Source organism: Neovison vison, chromosome 8 (assembly GCF_020171115.1).
Source record: "Neovison vison isolate M4711 chromosome 8, ASM_NN_V1, whole genome shotgun sequence".
Lineage (NCBI taxonomy): Eukaryota > Metazoa > Chordata > Mammalia > Carnivora > Mustelidae > Neogale > Neogale vison.
This window is the reverse complement of record NC_058098.1, coordinates 23,252,829-23,271,898: the sequence shown is the minus strand read 5'-3', so window position 1 is coordinate 23,271,898 and position 19,070 is coordinate 23,252,829. Positions and strand designations below refer to the sequence as shown.

Below are 19,070 nucleotides of genomic sequence, written 5' to 3'. Positions count from 1 at the left end.
GGATCGAGTCCCACATCGGGCTCTCTGCTCATCGGAGAGCCTGCTTCTCCCTCTCCCTCTGCCTGCCGTTCCACCTGCTTGTGCACTGTCAGATAAATAAAATCTTTTTTTTTAAATAAAGATTTATTTACTCATTTTAGACAAAGAGAGTACCTGTGCACAAGAGCCAGGGAGGGGCAGAGGGAGAGGAAGGAGGAGAGAAGCAGACTCCTGGCTGAGCGTAGAGCCTGACGCTGGGGCTCAATCCCACAAACCCGAGGTCATGACCTAAGCTGAAACCAAAAGCTGGACAATCAGCTAACTGAGCCACCCAGGCACCCCAAGTTTTAGAAGGTTATTAACAACCACATTTGACCAGAGTAAAAACTACATTCTTTAATCAGCTTTGTCAGAAATATTGGTAAAAAAACAGTTCATGTCTGTCTGTCTCTTATGTCTTATTTCTCAGTTCATTTTGAACTTGGGAGGAGATATTATCTAATGATCTCTTAAGCCCCCAACATTACTGGTCTAGCTTCCTCACCCTCCCCATCCTACCCCAACCCCTCGTCTCCCTCTGTCCATCCAGTTCATCCAACATGTATTTAATGCCTCTTTTAGGCCAGCAATGTGGTCCCAAAGATGAGTAAGACTTGGTCTCTGCCCTGGAGGAACTCACAGTTTAGTGGGGAAGGAAGACTCATAAATAATTATAAGCCACAGGTTAAGCCAAGGTATAAACCAAGTGCTTTGAGGTTTATAGCTCATGACCCATTCTAGAACCTTAGAGGAACCATGTCTCCACCTCCCCATCCCCAACGAGGGTACAGCCCTGCGGCAGGCTTTTTCTCAGATGGTGACTGGAAGGTGAAGGAGCCATTTCTGTCAACAGGGAGGGATAATTTTAGGGAAGAAACAAGCCAGCACAGGCCTGTGGCTCTGGTTCACAACTGTGAAACCTTGAGTGAGCCTCTCAGGACCACAGCCTCCCAGGTGTGATGTTAAGAAGGCTGGGCTGGAGGTCTCCAAGTCTCTTCCAGCACTCATATATTCCATAACCTCCCCCCCCCATCACTTTTTGATATTACAAGCCAGTACTTGAAGACTCCCTTCCTGAGAATTCTCCAGACAGGATCTCTAGGACCTTCTCTCCTCTTAGTAGTGAAGAGGTTCACCGGCATGGCTCAAGGGAAGTCTTCTGGAAGCCACAGATGATTTGTGATGGCTGGTTAACACAGGGGCAGGGGTGAATGGGCACAGGATCATGGCCAGGGGCTTGGCTTACCCCTCCCTAAGCCCAAACCCAGTGGTGGGGGTGGGCAAGGCATAGTGGGATGCTGTGGGATGGCTATAAGAGGGCAGAACCAGAGTAAGTACGGGAGGACTGCTCCCAAGGGAAGAGTTCAAATGTTTTGGGACTGTCTTGTTCTCTGCCCACAGACCTGCAAGCTCCCCCCACCCCGCCTTCCTTTCCCCTTCACCTCAATGGCCAATAATTTTAGGTTCCCTGGGCATCAAGACCAGCATGAACTGGTCTTTCCCCCCCAGCCCTCACCTCAGAAATCCCTTGTCCCCATCTGGCTCCAATCTCTGGTCATAGGAAAAAGTTCCCTCCCCCCCTCCAAAGCCAGGCCCCTGTTCTCAAGGCCAGGCTCCCACTTCCAAAGGGACCTAATGATTCCTAACATTTACGGGGGTCTCCTACTCCACTGAGTGCTTTACATTTGGTCAGGCTCCTCTTCACCCCCATGCACATCTTCAGCCTTCTTCCATGCTGCAAAAAAAGTGTAGTTCTTACCCTACTCTCCTAACTCCTGCCCAATTTTTCTCCATTTCTTTTCAGCTAGGCACCTACCAAGATACCACAGCCACTGCCATACCGTGCCTTCTCTGTATTCTCTCAAAAAGTCTTGTTCCTGTAATATTCTAAAGCCCAAGCCTCAGTTACTTACTCCCTGGCTCCGACTCTGCAGCATGCAGCATTAAGAACATCCTCCTTCTGGAAGCTTCCTCTCCCTTGACTTCTACTCCAGCCTCTACTTCCTGGGCTGGTTCCTGCTATTCCTACTTCTCCCCACCTACCCTACCCTCCTGTCCCCACACCACCTACCCTGGGATGCTTTCTCCCACACCCATCCTAGTCCCTGGCCAGCCCTCTACATTTCACCTCTGGGAGCTCATCCATTTTTGTGACTTCAAGTGCCCCTTCTACATGAAAGGCAAAGCCAAAGTCCTTAGCCCCTCCACCCTAATCATCCCCTGACATCCAGCTCCTCTCTTGCCCTCCCTGGGGCAGCTTCCGCCAGACTGGCTCCCATACAGATACAACCAACACACACCAAAACCAATGGAGTAGGGCTCAAGACAGGAGACTGGTCAGCTTTGCTACAGGGCCACCTTGTACCAGTTTGGGGCTTCTTCTCAGTGGACCTGTTCCCCTATTGCATGATGGGTGCAATAATCCCCGCCCTGTCTATCCCATAGCATAATGTGGCACTTGGAAAAAACAGTACAGGGCAGTCTTTTTTTTTTTTTTTTGAGCTTCCGTCTTCTGCCTGACATTGCCAACTCCTGGTTCCCAGGAGAGCTCCAGATGGCTTTCTACAGGCTGCATGTGCAGGGAGGTATCAAAGTCCCCAGGATTTCTCTGCAATGTCTCTGGGGTTTGAGCTTCCCTCTGAATTCCTACAATCACCCCCCATCCCCTTAAGCCTAGATGGCTGGTTCCTGACTGAGCCGATCTACCTTGCACACGGCTGTACATCTTCTCCCCCAGCAGGTCTCTGTCCTTACCCAGAATGCCTGCCAGCTGCAGAGTTACCCAGCTTTCCCCCTACTCGTGGCCCCACCCAGCTCTCCTGCAACCTTTTCTGCCCTTAACAAACCACTCAGCTGGTCCACTTGAGTCTGAAGAAGCTTCCTATTCTGTGCCTTTCCCCACGCAGCTCCCCATTTCCTGTTTTTCTTTCCACCCACCTAAACCTTGCCCATCCTTTATGTCCCGACTCCCTTCGAGACTCTTCTGAGATCTAACCCCCCTTGTTCTGATTTTTCCTGTTAGTACGAGAATGTGTCCACACAAGCCCATGTAGCTGGAGTATCACTGAAGGCGTCCTTTCACTTTTTAACTGTGTAGCACATGGTCCTTTTCTCCATCCAGTACTCCTTCTCTGAAACTAAGCGCACTGGACTTGGGAGTTCTGCATGGAGAGTCAATCTGTCCCCCCACCCAGCTTAATGTAATTTCCCTCAATGAAAGAGGAGCTTAGTAACACCATACAGATTTGTCACTGAAGATTAAAACAGAAAACAAGTAAAAATACCAAGCAGTGTCTGACACAGAACAAAAATGCAAAAAATACTGGCTGAAGTGGGGCCTTGGCTTTAATCTCAGCTTGATGTAAGAAACAGTAATCATTTATGGTTCTCAAACTTACAGGCAAAACTGAAATCTTAGAGATATTATTCACTGCAGTGTTTGGTGTTTCTCATTTAACATCCCTATAATACATTCTTCTCTGAAACATTTCTTCTGGTGAATAAGTATACTTTCCTTTATGTGACAATGAGAACGCTTAGAACTTTCTCCCATTTCTGCCTTTGATTATACTCGGTTGCAGATTTCCTTGCTGACCTGTGGGGGGCAGTGTGGGATGGGGAGAGAGCAAGGGCCCTGGGGTTGGAAGATGGGGACTGGGGCACACTGGGCCCCTTCTTCCTGAAGCTGGATAACCTGAGCCTTGGTCCCCTCACCTGTGGAAAGGGGTTAAGAATGATGAGGATACCTATTTTACAGGACCACTGAGATAGTATCTTGAAACTACTTTATAAATTACCCAAAAAATCCCATGAAAACTGGTTATTAGCGGTACAGGTTTTCTGACATAATTTCCCTTTCCCACCTCTCAATACTTGCATCTTATCTTTTAAACTTTGTTCTAATCATGTTGTAGTTTTACTATAACTGTGTCTTTTGATTTGCTATGATCCTTTCTGGAAGTAAAAATAAGTGACAAAATTATTTCTAAAGAGCAAATCTCCCTGAGGGCAAAAAATGTCCTTCACTTGTTTTGGGTAATAACAATTTACAGCAGAAACATGTATAGCTACCGGGACGCCTTGCTGGCCCCGTCAGTGGAGCAGGAGACTTTTGGTCTGCAGGTTTCGAGTTTGAGCCCCACGTTGGTGTGGAGATTACTTAAAAGAGGGAGAGAAAGAAAAACATGTAGCTACAGAATGAACATTTAGCTTTCGTGCCTATGCAAAGGCCAGTGGAGGTACTTTGTACTGAATTGTTAAAATAAGCTGAACTGCAGGACAGAGAATGATCCAGAAAGGGACTTTTTTGTGGGGCTTGTACTGGTAATCGACGGATGATCTGATCACGCATTCCTTCTTTCATTTGTCCAAGCCTATACTGATGCCTATCGTGAGCCAGGCGCTCCTGGGGCGCTAGAAAAACAAAGGTGACTGACCCAAACACAGTGCCTGCTCTGAAAGAGCTCACAGTGCAGGAAGGAGGGTGGGGAGGTCAACCACAGTTCGCCTCTGGGGCGGACCAGGCTGGGTGGGGGAGGTAGGCATGCGCCAAACATGGGGTTTCTCTAGTCAGATGGGGAAGCAAGGACTCCAGGTAGAGGAAACATACAGGGTGATCACTTCAGGTAACCCCAAGTGGTCCAGTTTGGTTAGAGAAGAAAAGAATTCGAGACTCAGACACAAGAACAGGTCAAATTAAGATGAGCCTGGCAGCCTCCAGGAGCCTGGATTGTATCTTGAAGGGGAAAGGAGGTGTGTAGTGGGGGAAACACGCCAACAGTCTGGAAGTGAGGGCTTTGGGACATCCCCGACCTGAGAGCTCCAATTCGGTTCTTTCAAACACAGGTCCGCGTTACAAGCTGTGCTGTCTGACGGGTACTCGGCTTACAGAGACACGACCCGGCTCTGCAGGCAGATGGATTCATAAACGGCCTTTGTGGACAGAGGCCAACTGGGATGTTGAGAAGGAGAGTCAAGTTCTGGACCCGGGCTGGACTGCGTGACCTCTAAAGTTTCTTCTCAATCTGCAGTTCCGTGATTCTCCAGCAAGCCCAGTAGCTGAACTGTGCTGTGGGCTGGGATCTGTGGCTGGGGAGCTGCCCCGGGCAGCAAATGGGTTAAGGCTCAAATAACTTTTATATATGAATTAATGTGTGGAGCTGGGAGCCAAAATCTGTTCCATTAATTTTTCCATCCATTCCAGGAGCAGTTAGGTACACACAGTAAAGTTTATTTTGGTGCATGGTATACTTCACTCCATTAAAAATAAATTAATCAGCAAATTCCTGCCTGGCTCAACTCTGGTTTATGTAAATAGTGCCCAGCTGTAATGAGTTACAAGGTGTTACTATCTCACACACACAGAGGGGGCTTCACTCTAGAACTCCGCTCGCAACAAAAGCATCTTAAATAAACTCAGAGAAGGCGGTCTGATTTGTAATGTTTTCACAGAAGTGGGACATACCTCACCCATATAGAATTTCTTTATATGACTCATTTTATAGCAAGTTAAATGAAGGAAGTTTGATGGGGGAAGGAGGGGCACTATGGTTCCCCGCCCCCTGTCTTTAATTCAAAGATTAAGTCCCCCAAGAGCTGACCCACGCTCGGGAAGGAGGGGACTGACCCCCAAGTGCACAGACTAAGCTGGCTCTCCAGCACACGCTCCAGAAGCTGGGATGGGGCCAGAAAGCTGGGCATGGGGCTCGGCCCTGGGTTGGTACAAAGAAGCCAGAAAGGATCTCTTCTTCTCCTCAGTATCTCACATAAAGGGAGTCAAGAGAGGAAAGACAAGCATGTTCCTCCCTCTCATTCAGTGGGGAAGTGTTCTTGGGGCTTCTTTCTAAATGACGCAGGATGTGACAAGCCCCAGGGCCTCTGGGTCCCAGACGATGGAGCCTGGCAAGGCTATGGCTTGGCCAGAACAGTGACATCTCCATGAACTGGAGACAAAAGCAGCAGCAGACCCTGTCGTCCGCCTGTCTCTAACTGAGCTGGGGGGCGGTCCTCAGCTTATGGCAACTGCCATCTCAGATAAGTCTCTAAAAACCCGGGAATAAAGAAGAGCCATGGCAGAGATAAGTCTCTTTCTTTTAATGGCCAACTCAACCTCATGGCCCAAAGCCGGAGGACAGAGCATGGTTACCCGTCTTGACTCAGCAGCACGCCAAACTGCCTCTTGGCCATGGTGGGCCCTTGGTGGAAGTGTCCCCTTGCTAACCTATCCCCATCCCTCTGCGGCCTTTGGGGAAAGCTGTCAATCACATCGTTACTGGAGGGGACCAGGGGAGAGTGTGCTGGGGAGCTCTCGCTCCAGGCTTCTCCTGAGGGGGAGGATACCTCAGAAGAGCTAAGGGTTTTCCCAGCATTGTACCCCACCAGGTCAGACTCCTGGGCATACTAAGAGGAAAATCAATGCAAATGGGGCCAGGTATTTGACAGATGCTGTTCACAGGTCAGTTCAGGCCACTTTCTGCAGGGTTCTGAGCCAAACAAGCACCTCTCTCCTGGCAGTTCCTCAAAGCCAGCTGGCCAGCTGTGCAGAGACACCAGCCCATCAGAGACCCTCGTCGTTATAACTCGGGGAATGAGGCCTCAGGATGCTCTGAGGATTCTTCTCCACAAGAGGGCGCCAGCTCACCTCCCCTGTCAGCAGCAGATCCTCCCCATTCATGGAGTCCAAGTACTGCATCTGCAACAGAGGGAGCGGGAAACAGAGGACAGGGACAAGGGCAGGAGAGACGTAAGATGGCATTAAGGAAACAGCTTTCGAATGGTGAGGACGGGGAGGGGCTTTGGGGGATTGGGTCCAACCATCCCAGCTCCCAGGACAGCAGGTCTCTGATCGTCCAGGCTATTTCATTACAGTGGGTTGGAAGAAATGAGTTACTGGGGCAGCTCACGGGGAAGGCTTTAGGGAACTCCCCGTCATGCCCCTGAACAGAGAGACACACGAGCCCCGATTCTGTGGACTGCAAAAACTTTCTAGGGTGGCTATAGCTGGGGAGACATGTTCTTGGGATGTGTATGTGAGTTTTATCTGTCCATTCCGGGTGGTGGTGTTACGATGAGCCAATTCCCTTCTCTGAGCTTTAAGTTTCCCTGAGAGAGGGGACAGTAACGTGCACCCCACAGGACTCATGAAGAGATTAAACGATACAGTACATGTACACTGTAGTCACTGGAACTTTTTATTTTAAATATGTATGCCTCTACTGTCCTCTAGTGAGCTCTGACCCCACAGTTAGCGGGCTTCCATGCAGACCAGTGGGTCCAGCTTCACCCACTAGGCTGGCTGGGGGGGGGTCCTGCAGTGGGGAACGGAGAGCAGCTGCAGGGGAGGTGAGGCTGGGCGGTTCAGCAAGAGGCAGGTGATCTAATGAGTGGCCAAGTCTCGGGGAGGATTCCCCGGGCTGCTGCTAGTAAGAACAGCAGAATGAGAAAGGCTTTCTAGTGGATAGGCCAAATCAAGGGGAGGGCTGGGTCACATCAGGAATGGGCACTGAATTCACAAAGATGAAGCTCCACTGTGGGCTGCGAAGGCATTTGGGAGGAAAGGGGCAGGAGTCGGAGGCCTCATCCTAGTTCCTTGGATCTTCTCCCTCTTCCAAGAATTCCTTCGTTCCTGTTCTGTCACCTTCAGGCTGCTGACCCTTGAACTCAACCCGTCTCTCACATACACCTCAGGTCTAGATTTCCACACGTCCTGCCGTTCTTCTAGTACAAGGAGAGCAATGGACCCAAGACCTTGCCTAAAATACACTCCTCTTCCGACAACTCCATTTCTGTGCCTCACGCCACCTCTCTGCCCATCTTCTGTGTTGAAAATCCCGACGTAACCTCTGACTGGCCCTTGGGCTACCCACCAGACCAACCAGGATCATGGCAGTGCAGGACTAGTCTGCCGAGGGCCCAGCTTCCTGGTCTTTCCTGATCCGCTCACTCATAGTCTTGCCTTTCTTCGGCCTTTCACAGTATTTTGTTCCTACCTGTATCACCTCACAGACGGACTTACGCCAGAGTTATTAGCCTTGTGCCTGACTGTTCTCCTCACCAAACCATGAGCTGGCTCGAGGGCAGGTCTGGGTCCTATGGATCTCTGCTTTCTCAACAGAGTCCCCGGCACAGCACATATTCATAAGGTCTGCTGACAGGACCAGGTCCCCATCAAAGCTCCCTGCTTTCCTAAGAGAGCCCCATCACTGTTTCCCTATTGCCTGCCTTTCACTGGACAATATGGGGACTCCTAAGGGATTGGTGTACAGTCCCTTCTTTTGGGGCTCTCGGAGAAGTCCCAGCTGTGTTCTTGCTGTGGCCCCTGGCACAAGCCCACCATGGCAGATGGAAAAGTTAAGCCAGTCTCTCAAAAAACCATTTGCTTTGCTTTTGCATTTGCTTTGCCAACTGCTACTTGTGTCTGACAGTGAGGCCAGTCAACAGTGTGAGTCTTAAGAGCTCTCCGTGGGTGGAGTCCTCTGGCCACAGTGCTTTCTCCCAGCTCTGGCAGATCTGAAGAATGATCAAACAGAAGTCCTGGCTTCTGGGGTTCTCTATCCTCTGGGTCTGAGGAGCCCTACTGTGTGGTTTTTCCAGCAATCAGCAAGCTGCTCCTGCTGGCCCTGTCCTCTCCCTAAGAGCTGGGGCCTGGCCTTCCCCTTCCTGGCTGTTGAAAGCTTAAAGGCCGTGGACACAGGTGAGTAAGAGAATAACTGTGGGGTGAGGCCCCTTCAGCTCCAGGGCCAGGCCCATGAAGCAAAGGTGTGACTCATGGGACAGCCTGAGCTGATGAGCCGTCTGGAGCAGCTAAGGCCTCTAGTGGCTACATGAATCACCGGCTTGGGGTTGTAGGCCAGCTGTGCGGGCTGACTCACTGGGAGACCCTGGAAGAGCCTCTATGTTCCTCTTCTCTGCCACTCAGCTCACTCATCTATAAAGTATGGGTTTCCCATCAGTACAGGATCAGGGGGACAGAGAGATCAAGGAGGGAGGTAGCCATGGTTTCAAGGAAAATGATGTAGTTAAAGCAGTCCCCACTCTGGAGTTCTCTTAGAAGCTCTGGTGTCAGGGAGCCCTGGCGGACGAGGGGCTGGCGAATGAAGCAGAAGGACCCTACTTGATTGTGGCTAGCACTTGGCGGGAAGAGTCTCGAAGGACGCCCGTGGAATGCCGCCTGGAGCCCAGTCCTGCTAGAAATCAGGAGCAGGAAACATGAACCTTGAAGCTTCAAAGTGGGGAGAGAGGGGGCTACAGTAGGCAACTACACTGTACCCCATTCCCATATCCTACAAGACTGTGTGTGTCCGGGGTCTTGCACAGCACTGGGCACGTAACAGGCAAATCAAAAAACAGGTAGTGAATGAATGCCTAAGTTTGTGAGCGCAGACTCCTCAGAGCTGCTGCTTCTACCCCATTCCCTCTCCCAGCCTAGCTCACGGCTGGACGGACACACAGAAGGTGTTCTTCACGAGCACTGCTGCTGACAGGATGTGGTCAGAATTCCCTCAGGCTGGCCTCTGGGAACTCGACCTCTCACAATCCTCTGAAAGTCCAGCATCTCCAGACCTCAGAAAGACCTGCTTTCTGTGAGCCTCTGGAGGGGAGGGGTAGGCCTGCTCACCTGTTTCCTCACATACTCCACCAACAATTCAAGCTGCCGGGGGTCTTCACATTTCTGGTTGAAGAAGGTCCTCCAGAGTGCAGCAGCCAGCCCATGGTCATCTGAAAGGATCCCCTGGAAAAGAGAGTATAACTTGTCTTCCATGGAGTCTGGCAGAGCCAGACCTACAAAAGGTGGGGATAGTGTGAGCACACCAGCAACCACAGAATCGGACTGGAAAGACCCTACAGACACTACAAGAGAGAAAACAGGGCAGCTACGTGGTAGAGCTGGAAGGGTCTTCAGCATCTGGTCCAACTGATTCATTTTATGCAGAGGAAGGACATGGAAGCCAGAGCGGCCAAGTGACTGGCTAAGATTAACGCAGAGATGGGGTTCATGTCTGGCCGCCCTCCCAGGTCACAGCTCCCAACACTCTCCCACACCGTACATGACCCAGCAATACCTGTGAGGCCAAGAAGAGAAATGGCGATACAGTGTTCCTACCGCTATCTGCAAGGAATGGGCACAGAGTACTGTGGGTGGATATTTTTTCCCCCAGAAACAGAGGTGGGCATAGACTGCACCTTTTTCCTAGTCCAAAGGCACATATCTGCAAGGCAGCTGGCTCTCAGGCAGAAGAAACCAGGCACCTTGGCCTCACTGTCACCCATCTCTGGATTGGCCACAGCTGGCCCTGCCTCAAGTGGAGGAACAGGCTGTTTAGCAGGACTGCCACAGGCCAGAGGGAATGCTCAGAGCCCGTGAGCATGTGTGTATGTCTGATATTGTCCTCTGCAGCACGGAGGAGGACTCTGCTGAGAAGGAACAGATATCAAGTATCACAGAGACTAATCAGCACCTGGGCCATGGACTAGGGCCATTTTCTAGTTTGGACCTCTAAGGGAAGGGGAGGGTTTGGGAGGGTGACTGAAGGGAAAGGCCCCAAGAAGCTGCTCTGTCTGGGTGCCATGCTAATGTGGAACCAGACAAAGCCCCGACTTATAAATCAGAAGGCCGGACAAGTCCTGGCTCGGCCACTACCAAGCTCAGAGGTGGCGGACAATTCACTAATCATCTATGAAACAGAGACCGAAGTGCTTGCTCTACATATAGCATCTTTGCATTATAAAAGTGAGATCATGTACAGGCATTCTGTTACGTGTAGCATGTCAGATACAAGAATCAGGAGCTTGCTTTGGCAGGCCGCTGTGGCTACAGCTGAACCAACAGTGAGATCTAGGGATCAGACCACCTAGGTTCAGACGGCAGCTCTGTCACTTGACAGCTGTGTGGCCCTTAGAAAGCCACCAGCCCTTCCTGAGCCTCAGTTCCCCATAAGCCAAACAAGCACAGTAAGACCCAGCCCACAGCGCTGTTGTGAGAATTCAGAATCACGGCCATCACGGGCTCTGAAGACCCCAGATCATGCCTTCAGTGTGATGTTGTTCACTGGCCCCTGGGACACGGTGGCATATGAGGTCTGACTCCAGGCCTGCTGCCACGAAGGGCCAAGTCCAGGGTGGGGTGCTGACAGTTTGGTGGAAAAACAGCCAGCCTGGTCCAAATGCCCCCTGCTAAACATCCCTCTGATTTCCCGGCTTCAGAGGCTGTGCTGGCACAATGGCTGAGTCAGGAAAACCAGCTTCTTCTGGCAGATGGGGACAGGGCCCGAGAACAAGCTCAGGCACATCACCGTTCTCCAAGCTATTTGCTAACACAACAGCCTGCTGTGTCTGAAGTGCCCTGGGCACAAGTGGAGCTGCTGGCAGTGACCCACGTGTGCTGCACGGGAAGGACCAGCAGTGGGAGCGGGTGTCGCGAGGACCTAGAGAATGAACACAGAGCGCAGGACAGCGAAAGCCCTGGGAGCCACCGCCTGCTGCAAGCCGGCACCCCTGGCAATGGGGGAGACGGCTGGGAAGGGGCAAGTCCACCATCAGTCGGAAAGAAAAGGATGACTCAGGACTCAGATGAACAGTGATAAGACCTGACTGTTCCAGGCTGTCAGTTTCTTCACACACCTCGCTCCTAATGACTACATTTGCCAGAAGAATAGATTATTATTATCCCCATTTGGAAGATAAGTACACAGAGGCTTAGAGGTTATCTAGCTAATTGGCAGTAGACTCAGGACCAGAATGCACTGGTGAGGTCAAGGGACGGTGCCTGACCAGCTCTATTTAGAACACAGTACCCGGCTTGGAGTGGTGGGTGCAATAAAAAATGGCTGAATATATCAACGAGCCCAACTTCAGCCTTCTTTCCACCAAACTGCTAGTAAGTCAGTGAAAACAAATGGGAGATTGGTCTGTGAGAGAGAAATCAGGAAAGGAAAAAGGGTGCTTGGAGACCAAATATTAGTTCGCGTAGCAATGTTTCCATAACATTGGGGGGTCTGCCTATTTTCCTCACGACACACAAAAAAAACCATCCCTCCAGAGATTAAGACACCTAGGTCTAGAGTAATTGGGAGGAAGCCTGTGCCTTGAGGGTCCCAGTTATGGTTCAGGTTTGGAGTGGCAGTCTCAGAGGAGACTGATTTGTGACACCATTACATGCTTAGCGTGATGCTGAGAACACAGAATCACAGCAAAACGGTCTCAGCTCACGGGCAGCTTGCCATCTAGTTGAAGAAACAAGCTAGTTTCAAACAGGATCAAGTCCTAGAGAGTGAACAACTGCCCATTGCTAGAGGGAGGCTCCCAAGGTAGACTGGACACGGTTCGCTCCTCATTCTTCTGTCTTAGCTGCTACGACATTGTATCTCTAACTAGATGTTTGCTTGTTTCCCTGTTTACTGTCTATCTCCCCATTAGAAGGTAAGCTCCAGTGGAAAAGAACCACACCATGTTTGTCTTATTCACCAATATATTCCCAGCGCATCCCCTATGGTAGGCACTTCCTGTTCAATGGATGGATGGATGGATGGGTAGATGAGGCTGAAATTCAGAGTAAACAAACACAGATCTAGAGAGGTCAGGGAAGGCACTAGGAGAAAGGGGCCTTTAAAAGTGGAGAATATCTGGAGAGCTACATTTTAAGCAAGAGAGACTACACTGGTTCACTGAACATTTACAAAGAGAGTGCCTACAAGGTGCCAGGCCCAAAGCTGATGGACTCGGCCACTGCGCTCCAAACCTCCTTGCCCAGGAGGGCTTCCAGCCGGCACAGCACATCTGTGGGGCAGTGGGGCAAATGGCCTCACTTGGAAAAGAAGGTTACACACTCAAAAGCAAGGGGAGATAACAGTGGTTAGGACATGTCACAATGGGGACATCTGAAAGGAGGCCTGGAAATTCCATGGAGGAATTTGGGACTTAATGTAGTAGAACACAGGAAGGTTCCCAAAGTGGCCAGGGTAAGGGCACAACCCAAGCAGCATTCTAGGAAAAGGGGGCTGCAGAATGGCACTGTCCAAGTGAACTTTCTGGGATGACAGAAATGCTCGACAGCCACACTGTCCAGCACAGCCGCCACCAGCCACATAAAGCTATTGAGCACCCGAAATGTAACCAGTTTTCAATTTTATTTAAGGACTTGAAACCAAAATAGCCACACGTGGGGCATCTGGGTGGCTCAGTCGGTTAAGCTTCTCACTTTTTTTTTTTTTAAAGATTATTTCTTTATTTGACAGACAGAGATCCCAAGTAGGCAGAGAGGCAGGCAGAGAGAGAGGAAGGGAAGCAGGCTCCCTGCTAAGCAGAGAGCCGATGTGGGGCTCGATCCCAGGACCGTGGGATCATGACCTGAGCTGAAGGCAGAGGCTTTAACCCACTGAGCCACCCAGGTGCCCCAAGCTTCTCACTCTTGATCTCAGCTCAGGTCTTGATCTCAGGATCGTGAGTTCAAGCCCCGCGCTGACAACAACAACAGAAAAGAGCCACCCGTGGCTAGTCTTGGACGGCACAGCTCTAGAACCCATAACTCCCAGTGCGGCCTGCAGAATGGAGGCACCGAGTCACCTGCAGCTTGTTTGCCATGCAGAATCTCAGGCCTCACCCCAGACTTGCTGAGTCAGAATCTGAATTTTACCTACATGATCTGCATGTGCATTAGAATTACCTGAGGAACTTTTACAACAGATGCCCACCTACAGCAGTTAACGTAGAACTTTGGGGAGACAGGGCCCAAACAGGTGGTATTTCTAAAAAGGTGTCCCAGGTAATTAGTGTATCTTCCCACTCTATAAAGAGTGAAGAGAGGTGCTTGCTAAACACCAGGCCCCACTCCTATTGACCTGGAATCTTCAGAAGTGCTCAAGAATCAGATTCGAACAGCTCCCCAGATGACTCTTGCCATCAGGTGTGTTTATAAGATGGCCCCGCCAGGATGGACTGGGATGGGAGGGACAGAAAAGACACACAATTCAGAACATTATTAACACCGGTGAAAGCAATCAGCTGAGCTAGCTGTAGTGAAGTCCTCAACCAAATGCCAACTAATAGAGAATTCTATTTCTTCAATTCTAAGCGCCCCCCCCTTTTTTTAGATTTTATTTATTTGACAGAGAGAGAGGTCACAAGTAGGCAGAGAGGCAGGCAGAGAGAGAGGGGGAAACAGGCTCCCCACAGAGCAGAGAGCCCAACTCAGGGCTTGATCCCAGGACCCTGAGATCATGACCTGAGCTGAAGGCAGAGGCTCAACCCACTGAGCGGCCCAGGTGCCCCTTAAGTCTCATTTTTCTATACACTAAAAGGTTTCTGAAGTCAGAATGTATCTAATTTAACAATTAATGTGTAGATGGAAGCAGTGTTTCTCAACTCCTGTCCCATGCCCGCCAAGCTCATATTAAATTGATGACATGTGTGTACGCTATTGCTAAACTGCTCTCCCATAAACCTTGCTGTTTCTACAAATACATGGTGGACCGAGAATCGGGAAACCTCAATTTTAACTAGTCCTATTTTTGTAAGCTTATCTCCTGGCTTTAATTATTATTATCTTCACACTAATAACACTTCCTCCAGCCTGAACTCCAGCTCCGTACTTTCATCCTTTATGCCTTTCCTCCCTTTCTCATTCCTCACTTACCATGGGCCAGGCAAGAGAAATGCAAACACAGTAGACAGTGCCACCACCCAGAAGGAGTACCCACCCAGCCAGGGTGACAGTTAACAATAGCGAAGTGAGTACGGTGGAGTCCGGAGCAGGTGAAAGGAGCTGAGACTGGGGAAGTTCTAGGCCTGTTTTGCAGAAGGGGCGGTGCTTGCATTAAATCTGGAGGTCACCACGAAATGAGCAGAAAAGCACGCGTTTTATTAAAAAGATGAAGTATGATGAACCCCGGGAGTGTGCGTACCGGTGCTCATTACACCATTCTTTTACCTTTTTGATGTGTTTGAAATTTCCATAATAATAGTGGGGAGAGAAAGATGAGACGGATACTACCACATGGGTATACCCTGAGGACATTATGCTAAGTGAAGTAAGCCAGTCACAAAAGAATAAAACCCATATGATTCTACTTACAAGGGATACTCCAGAGTATTCAAATTCACAGAGGCAGAAAGGAGAAGGTGCTGGTTACCAGGGACTAGGAAGAGGCTGAGGGAAGAGTATGGGTTTAATGGGTACCAGAGCTTCAGTTTGGGAAGATGGAAGAAGTTCTGGAGGTGGGTAGTGGGGACAGTCGCTCGACAATGTGAATGGACTGAAGACCACTAAAATATGCACTAAAAGTGGTATTTGAGGGGCGCCTGGGTGGCTCAGTGGGTTAAGCCTCTGCCTTCGGCTCAGGTCATGATCCCAGGGTCCTGGGATCGAGCCCCACATCTGGCTCTCTGCTTAGCAGGGAGCCTGCTTCACCCTCTCTCTCTCTGCCTGCCTCTCTGCCTACTTGTGCTCTCTCTCTGTCAAATAAATAAATAAAATCTTTAAAAAAAAAGGTGGAATTTGATGTTATGTATATTGTACAATGAAAAAAAATGAGATCTAAATGTTCTGATGTGTAAGGAGGCCTAAGATATATTGTTCAGTGAAAAAATAGTGTATGCAGTGTAACTTCCATTGTGTAAAGAAAATACGTAGGTGCCTGTGTATGCAAACATAACGTCTGGAAGGACACCCAATAAACTATTAACGAAGTTTTCCTCTGGGACAGGGAATTGGGCAGGACAGGAAAGGGGCCTTCAATTTACTTCAACCACTTATGTGCAGTTTTATGAGTTTTTGAAATGCGTATGTACTGCTTTTATAATGACAGCCACAAAAGTGTATGATTTGTCTGGCAGCCCATGCTGTCTTCCTATTTCTAGAGGCTGAAACAGTGACTGATTTGCCTTTGTTCCTACATCCAGCACCCCACAAGGACTCAATAAATACTAGTAGTTGAATGATCTGGCCATATTCTATTGTGCCCTCTTTCCCAAGTACTAGGCAAACTGCTGGGCATAGTCATTCCTATTGCCAAGTCAATGAAGATGAGGAAATAAATTCTAAGCCATAATGATAGGATAGTGACAATGTCCTCTGAAGGTTCCCTCAGAGTTTCTCATCAAAAGTCTTTCTATGTAAGTGATGAATCCCTGAATTCTACTCCAGAAACCAATACTACACTGGGTATTTACTAATGAAAATTTAAATTAAAAATTAAAAAAAAAAAAAGGTCTTTGTTGGGGAAAGCCAATGTTCTGCTTAAGGCTTGGCAAATGCTCTTACCTCATCATATCCCAAGATTGCTGCATAGAAATTATTTGTCATAAGGATCATGTTCTTCTTCAGGATATAAGAATTAACCTACAGAAACAAAATGACAAAAACAAAAGTATGAAAAAAGGGGGAGAAAAACAAAACTTATTTTTGCCTCTAAACTATCATAGACTCTTAGTAAAAAAACAAAGAGAGAAGGCCCCTAACAGTTCAAACTGCTAGTTCCATTTCCCTGATCTGCCAGGACTCTCCCCAATTTGACAGCTTCTTTCAGGTTTTGATCCCAAATTACACAAAGCAGTAACGCAGTTTAATGAGCTGAGCCCTGAGTACATGTTAGGCTTTGTGCTAGACCCTACAGAACACAAAGTGTAAGACATGGATTCTTAGCTGAAGGAGCACACAGTCTATCTATCTAGTATGGAAAAACAAACACGTAAAAAATAATTAAACTGTAATATGTTGCCTCAGATTCTATCCCGAAAGTGGTGAGCAATAAATGAATTTAGTACAAATGATCTCTGCTCTGAGAGCAGGTGAAGAGTTCTCCAGGAAGTAACACTTAGGTGGATCTTGGAGGAGAGAGGACATTCTAGACCAAGAGAGCAAGGTATGCCAAGGTACAGAGGCAGGAAAGGACAAGTTTGGGGAGTGCCAGGGAAAGTGAATGGGCAGGAACACTGGAAAGGTATGCTGGGGCCAGGTTAGGAAACATCTAAGGGTTATTCAAAGAAGCTTGTGGTGGTGAAAGACAGAAGGAAGCTGTCAGGAGATGTGAAGAGGAGGCAGAGAAGCAGGACCCTAAGTGAGATGCTGAGGAAAATGGAGAGCCCCCGAGGCTATGAAGAAGAGGAGAGAATAAGCCGGGCTAAAGTAGTAAGACTGTTAATCTTTTTTTTTTTTTTTAAGATTTTATTTATTTATTTGACAGACAGAGATCACAGAGAGACAGGCAAAGAGAGAGAAGAAAGCAGACTCCCTGCTGAGCAGAGAGCCCGACGCGGGGCTCGATCCCAGGACCCTGGGATCATGACCTGAGCCGAAGGCAGAGGCTTTAACCCACTGAGCCACTCAGGTCCCCAGTAAGACTGTTAATCTTAATAGACTGTTTTGAAATATAATTCCAGGGAGACCATGGACTCCCAGGTAGAACTTCTCTCAGAGAACAGCCAGGTGGGCCTTCAGAGTCTGGACTATAGAGTTCAGTCAACACCTTCAGTAGGGTAAAACTCTGACCTCCACACCTTTAGGACGATAACCCAGGCCATGTTTCATTCCTCTCTGGGATCCCAGCAAAAGTCCGGTGTAATGTACAGGACATAAGGAAGGACTCACTGGATATTTAAACTGACAGGTTTTAGAAACAACCAAGTTATTAGGAACGTTACGTGGAGGATAAGATTTGTCCTTTAACAACCCTGACCATAACCACGCCACTGTCATCCCCTCTGTTGACTGAGGACCCAGTATGGCCCATGTGCTTTATGGCTATCCTCGCCTCTAGCTCACTGGAACTCAGAGGGTAGGTGTGCTTCGGTCACATTTTTATGGACACAGACAACAGCCGCAGGCAGGTGAAGTAACTAGCCCCAGGTCCCACAGCAAATTAGTAAGAGAGCGGAGACCAACATCCAGCTCAGTCTGAGTCTAAAGGCCACGTGCCTTCTGTTCCATCAGCTTCCTGCCTCCAGAAGGATGATTCTACTTTGTATCATAGATCAAAGACTGAATGATTTAATCCTGTGGTTCATAACTGGTCTCTGAAGAAGAGCAGAAAGGAGTAGTGAAAGGACCTGGGTTCGGTCAGACAACCTGGTTCAAGTTCTAACTGTGCTGTACACAGAGGATGTGATATTGGGCAAGTCAAATAATCTACTTCCTTGCTTTTCAAATGCACTACACACAGAGCTGGTTTACACAGCAATCGAATTAGCATGCATTCATTCATTAATTCAACAGTGTATGCTGAAAGCCTCCGTAAGCTGTAACGTGCTCTGCAAATGCAATGAATTATGAGTAATACCTTCTGGTTTGTTTACAGAAAACCAAAACCAGTTCCAATAGTCAGGGATAATTTTCAAAAAGGAAGAGAGAACAGCCCAGCTCAAGACTGGAAAATGTGAGATTGGATGCAGCTGGTGGTACAACCCATGACCTTTCCCCCCTACCTTCAACCCAGGCCAAATCAGACCTCCAGCCTTCATGTTCCTAGAGCTCTGTCCACACTCTTCCTCCTGGATGCACAACTCGGTTTAGAGCCATGTATGTACCTGTCTCTCCCACTAGTCTGTAAGCTATTAACTCCGATTAACCTTAGCACCCCCAACAGACCCCTGGTCCAGGGCCTGGCCCAGAGCAGGACTTGAGACTGGCATGCTGAAGACTGATCCTTACAAGGGCCTGAGTGCCACGCATAACATGTTCAATCCGATGACACCCTTTTGTTTGTTTCCCCTTTTTTGCTGCTCGAATACCTTGCACGTTTCTGAAATTTCAACGATAGGTATTGCCTAACTTGTTACTGCACCATCTTCCAGAATGGGCCGGGGTGAAATGCAGAGTCAAGAAACAAGCCAGAGACAGAGTTCATTCCTTTTGAAGTACGATGATGGGACTACAACCCAGACCTGCTGAGAGCCATTCTGGGGCTCTCCCTACTCCCGTACAAGTTGTTCTTCTCATCCTGCAAGAAGAATCAGAGCCACAAACAGACGTCAGAGACATCACAGAAAGGCAAGAGCATCTCTCAGAGGCAACCAGGCACTGAACCTGCTTAGCACACTTAGTTTATGTGTTGCATCTACCT

The 19,070-nt window shown here is 48.9% G+C and overlaps 1 protein-coding gene across 3 annotated transcripts in view; it reads right to left on the bottom strand.

Annotated features, from left to right (window-relative positions):
• Window positions 1-3,345: 3,345 nt before the first annotated feature.
• The window catches only part of LOC122916124 (ubiquinol-cytochrome-c reductase complex assembly factor 1), a 99,562-nt gene continuing 83,837 nt past the window's right edge, over window positions 3,346-19,070 (bottom strand). For all 3 annotated transcript variants that reach the window (XM_044263163.1, XM_044263164.1, XM_044263165.1), the window contains exons 8-10: window positions 16,274-16,351; window positions 9,635-9,748; window positions 3,346-6,709 (exon numbers count right to left, since the gene is read on the bottom strand). In XM_044263163.1, coding sequence (XP_044119098.1) covers window positions 6,575-6,709; window positions 9,635-9,748; window positions 16,274-16,351 — 327 coding nt within the window. In that variant the 3' untranslated portion in view covers window positions 3,346-6,574. The remainder of the gene's footprint in view (window positions 6,710-9,634; window positions 9,749-16,273; window positions 16,352-19,070) is intronic.